This window comes from Austrofundulus limnaeus, unplaced genomic scaffold (assembly GCF_001266775.1).
Source record: "Austrofundulus limnaeus strain Quisiro unplaced genomic scaffold, Austrofundulus_limnaeus-1.0 Scaffold13, whole genome shotgun sequence".
Taxonomy (NCBI): domain Eukaryota; kingdom Metazoa; phylum Chordata; class Actinopteri; order Cyprinodontiformes; family Rivulidae; genus Austrofundulus; species Austrofundulus limnaeus.
The window spans coordinates 4,540,241-4,545,219 of NW_013952415.1; the positions used below are offsets into that span (position 1 = coordinate 4,540,241).

General features: G+C 39.6%; 2 protein-coding genes across 4 annotated transcripts in view; one reads left to right on the forward strand and one right to left on the reverse strand.

Moving 5' to 3' along the window:
- Positions 1 to 358: 358 nt before the first annotated feature.
- plppr1 (phospholipid phosphatase related 1) overlaps positions 359 to 4,979 on the reverse strand; it is a 126,148-nt gene continuing 121,527 nt past the window's right edge. The window contains exons 8-9 of one of the 3 annotated variants that reach the window (XM_014002535.1): positions 1,312 to 1,437; positions 359 to 409 (exon numbers count right to left, since the gene is read on the reverse strand). In XM_014002535.1, coding sequence (XP_013857989.1) covers positions 374 to 409; positions 1,312 to 1,437 — 162 coding nt within the window. In that variant the 3' untranslated portion in view covers positions 359 to 373. Of the gene's footprint in view, positions 410 to 866; positions 1,438 to 4,979 lie in introns of those variants that run through there. The other 2 variants (XM_014002533.1, XM_014002532.1) reach the window with 2 other exon arrangements.
- grin3a (glutamate receptor, ionotropic, N-methyl-D-aspartate 3A) overlaps positions 2,664 to 4,979 on the forward strand; it is an 84,585-nt gene continuing 82,269 nt past the window's right edge. Inside the window, exon 1 of the mRNA XM_014002531.1 lies at positions 2,664 to 2,731. Coding sequence (XP_013857985.1) covers positions 2,702 to 2,731 — 30 coding nt within the window. The 5' untranslated portion in view covers positions 2,664 to 2,701. The remainder of the gene's footprint in view (positions 2,732 to 4,979) is intronic.

Below are 4,979 nucleotides of genomic sequence, written 5' to 3' on the forward strand. Positions count from 1 at the left end.
CCATCATCATCAGTGTGTGAATGGGTGAATGTCTGTAAGTGTAAAGCACTTTGGGGTCCGGAGGGACTTGATAATGCGCTCTATAAATTCAAACCATTTACTTCATACATGTATTGTTTTCCATTGTGACTAGAATTATGGGTTTATAGGACTTGTAAACTCGTACATTTTATTTATTTGTTTCTATCTTACACAATGTCCAGATTTTCTTTAGAAATGTTGTTCTTCTTTTTTAAACACATTCAACACAGAAAATAAGATGTATTTTAGAATATACAGCTGTCCCTTTAAAGCCTACCTTTGTATGATGACACTGTTTCCACACCATACAGCCAGCAGTGGAGCTGCTCAGTGCTTCAGGGGCTGAAATCATTTATCTTTGTGACCTAATGAAAATTACGCCGAGCTCCTGAAAACATGAAAGAGAAAAATCTAACTATATATTCTTAATGCAAATGAAAGATTCGATCAACAGTTTTGTGCAACACGTTGTCAGATTTTATCAAATGAATTGTGAGCAATAAATCAATGACTTGGTTCTTTATTTTATTATTATTTATTTTGCTACACGTCACGTCTCTGTGTACTTTGCTTTTTTCTTTTGTCCTCAAATATAGATTGTACCAATCAACGGATTGTAAATGTTGTGAATTTACTAGAAACAGAAAGTCCGGAGCAGGTTGGACAAAGTCAAAAAAAGGAATTAAAAGGTGGATAGAAAGCCATAGGGACAGGTGCAGGGATGACGACTCAGTGGGACGGGGGTTCGGGCAAAATCCAAAAGGTGCCGATGGATGCCTGAAAGCTGTCTGAGGGAAAATAAAGTGAAAATCAGAGGTGTAGAAAGAAATTTGGGGAGACAGAAACATGCAGGCACAAGGGAGAGAAAGAGTCACAGAGAGAGATGCTGCAGGACAGGAAAAGCAGTTGAAAGCCCCTGTGGAGTCAGAGTGTCAACAAAGTTTTAATTGCCACCTCACGGTGGACAGTCGGAGTAAAAGGCTGACGGTGGCGGAGGACAAGAAAGGAAGGAGTTTGGCAAAGATAACACGCCGAAAGACAGAGGAAGGACACTGAGAGCAGCACGTCTCGCAGGGTTAAGATCTGTCTGGACTCAGGAATGAGGTTAACACTGCATGTGGTGTTCACAAAAACAAACACACAGACAAAAATTCTCACACACAAACAAACAAAAAAACTCATCATATCAGGTAGTTTAAAACTTAAAAAAMCCATCTGTCTAAAAGCACTAACTCTCCCAAAAGCAGCCAAAAGGAGTAACTCAGAATGTGATTTATTTACAACACGCACTGGGAACGAATGAAAGTTGATCCTGAAGGTATCCAGGCAGCAAATGACAGGTGACAGCAAGGCAGACAGGTGAGTGAGCAGAGAGGCAGTGAAATATGGCAGCAGCATCTGTGACACGCAGGAGATCTGGAGCACAAAGAGAACATGGTTACTAGACAAGCAAGAACCTATCAAAAGATACTAAGCTGCAGAATTGGGCTTGAGGGCATCATGATTGACATTAACAATGATGCAGTGAAGAGTGGAGTGTTATTCAGTGAGGTGACGGAGAWCTGGACCATAGCTGCTACTGAAACAATCTGCTGAGAATGCAGAAATTAAAAAAAAACAACAACTACAAAACAAATTATATATTTACACATACATAAATAATATAAAAAAACTCGATTTAAATCAGGTTCAGTGGATCATCCACTATAATGCGGTCATGGATGTTTTTACTGTATTTATCCAAAGCATCAAGTTGGATCTCACCCAGTGAATCATCAGGGAAAGTCTTTTGTCTACAGTATATTTTAGCAAAGGAAGAACCCATTACATTTTGGTGAGGATCCAGGCCACTTTGATCAAATTTAGAGATAGTACACTGACTTTGGCAGGGTATTGCTCTCTGTGCCTGCCATAAATACTGATGCTGAAATACATTGTGCCAAAAAAAAGTTTGATTTTTGTAAAATCTTCAAAATAAAACATGAGGTTGCTCAAGYTGTGTTTACACCCCGTTTGTTCATTTGGCATCATAAGAAAGTAGGTTTGTATGGCTAGAAAAGATCAAACATTATGCGAAATTCACCCAGTAATTTSTTCAAATATGCATGTTTGTTAGTTTCTGTCACCTGCAATCATTTGATCCTGCGTTCTTTAATAGCTGCGTGAAATTTATGCAGATAAGATYTCGCGATTCGAAGGTTAACAGCCTGTTCACAAGATTAGCGGTTCAAAAAGGGATTCAACCTGCGGAAGTGTGTAATCTGTTTTACACAGACTCATACACGTACAAGAATCAACTGTTCATTGGTAATGTGAATACTAGGGTCAGTTTTACCGCCTTTTATTTCTAAAAGTACCACACAAGTGGGTTTGCTTGTTTTAGCAGAAATAACAGRTCATAGGCCTATATGTTTGTTGTTAATTATTTAATATTACTTCCCAACATTCTAAGTTAATCTAAATTACAGACCCCTTTTTAAATAAAACATGAAATAATCCATATTATTTTTCTAGAAAACCAGTTAAGATTAGTCTGAGCATTCTTGCAAATCTCTTCTAAAAAGCCGCAAAAATTATTCGGCAAGATTTTTGACTATACCGTGTTCAGATCATAATTCAAATGTTTCATTGCTGCTTTTCAGACATTCTTGTTCATCACATTCGGCAAGATGTCCATGGAATGCAAAGCAGGCCTGTTATTGGAGTTGAGGTAAGCCAATTAAAAGTATCTTAAGTGTCCTCACAGTTCAGTTAAACGTTGGGCATAAGGCCCAGTTAGTGTAATTAGCGAGTTCATTGTCCTAAAGGGTCACGAGTTGGTGTTTTCTGTTCAGAATAAATGATCTGCTTTAAGGAGAAAACCAGGAGTCCCGAGCAATGACTAAATGTGTCGGATATGTGATTAGAGGGAGGTGAAGACTTTGGACAGGATMAGAAAGATAAACCTTCTGCACTTCATCACAATGAATATAAATTCTAAAAAATGCAAACAGGTCTTTGTACAGAAGCATCTTGGAGAAGCCGGTGGGCTTATTAAATGGGTTAACAACTCACACGGGGTGGAGAACGATGTCTCAGACTTAATAAGCTGGCACCCCATGCCAAACCTTTGAAACAGATGGCTTGGTGGGCAGGGGCCATGGCAATCCCCCCCACCCCCCATCCCAATGCAATGCATTTCATTTGCCTAGAGCTAACAGTGATTTACCCACATGAATGAAAAGGAGCAGATCACAGAAAGTAAAATCCCCWGGAGGAAACTTACCTCAGATAAATGTAGATCAGAAAAATATATCCATAAATCGCATTAGTACTTTTGAGACATAGAGTGGATCATTATTTATGGCAATAATGTAGACTGCAACTTTAGACTTTGTTTTATTTCTTTCAAAATCGCATTGCCTCATCAAGCAGCTCTTGTCTATCATGTTCCCAAAGCTGGTAAAGACAACTTTATGCATTGATAAATAAACTAGATGGATTTCTGGCCTACATGCATTAATTCATTAATTCATTCAAAGGCAGCACGGTGAATCAGTGGTTAGCACTGATGCCTCACAGCAGAAGGTCCCGGGTTTGATCCCTGATTCCAACCTGAGGTCTTTCTGTGCAGAGTTTGCATGTTCTCCACGTGCTTGCATGGGTTTTCTCCGTACTTCGGTTTCCTCCACCCCACAAAAACATATTCAATAGGTTGCCTTCAGGCCCAGGCCTCCCTTGAAAAAGACATATGAGATCTCAGTGGGATTTTCCTGGTTAAATAATGGTAAAATAAATAATAATAATTAAAAAAAATGTTTACTTATTGTGCGTAAATTCATATAAATTGAAAGCACTTAAAATACATTGCAAAATGTGCCAGAAAGAGTTCTTTTCCAGACGAGCCAATGAAACATTTTTTTCCGGATGTCAGGAGATTAAACAGCTGGAAGAGGAGCAGTACTTGGTGTATCTCACAAGGCTGGCATAGTGGCAATGCTTTGAGCAATCTCTGTGGCTYCATGGTCTGTGGTCTTAACTCCAGCCTGTATCTGTCATATTCTAGGGGAGCGACTCTGGAGTCTGACACAGGAAAACCAATAACAGGGCAAAAGTTTAAATGGTTTACTTGCATTATATATTGAAAAAATATATTATTTACACATGTGGGATGAAAGTAGTGATCTTAAAATGTCTGTTCTGAGGAGGTGTTACGAGTTAGTCACTGATCCTTGATAAAGTACAAGGGATATTGATTTAGAKGAATGGTTCTTGGGATTACTTGCCTTCTTTTCCAGCTTTATGAGGTGGGTTGAGGATTCAGCAGTCAGCGGAGGAAGAAGCAGAGCAATACTGAAGAATGGCAAGCCGGACTTTGTCAGATGAGTAAATGATCCATTTTTTACAGGTTAGATCAGCAAAAAGAGACATMTATGGAGGAGACTCAAGAGTCAGATGGATTGCATATCATGCATGAGAGAAGAAACTGCACAAAACATAATCAATAATGGTTCATCTTGGAAAGTGTGGTCTCTCTGATCACTGAGCTGATGGTTTGAACAGGGCAGTGGATTCAACTCAGGTGTAATGATGAAAATGAGAATGACACTGACGGTGGTCTGGGTATGTGGGAAGCTGTCTGTGTCCCTGGATGGAATCTCTTGTACGACGAACACAGACAAATGATGGGGGAGTTGAATTGCAAACTGGATATGGTTCTGGCTAGGACCGCAGCCCAGCAGCATGTGGAGTGAGGGCAACATCTGGGTGAAGTTCATACGGGAGAGGTGAGATGGTAACAAATCTGGAATAATGGCATTTTCGCAACACAGAGGCTCAGTTAAAACTTTAAAGCAGTGGAAGAAAAGTCTGCTGTTTGCTCTAAATAATTTATTCCTATCATCGGATTCCCACAGATGTGACCTTGGTCGCAGCCTGATAAACGTCCCTGGATAATATGTGTGGAGGTAGCCTTGACC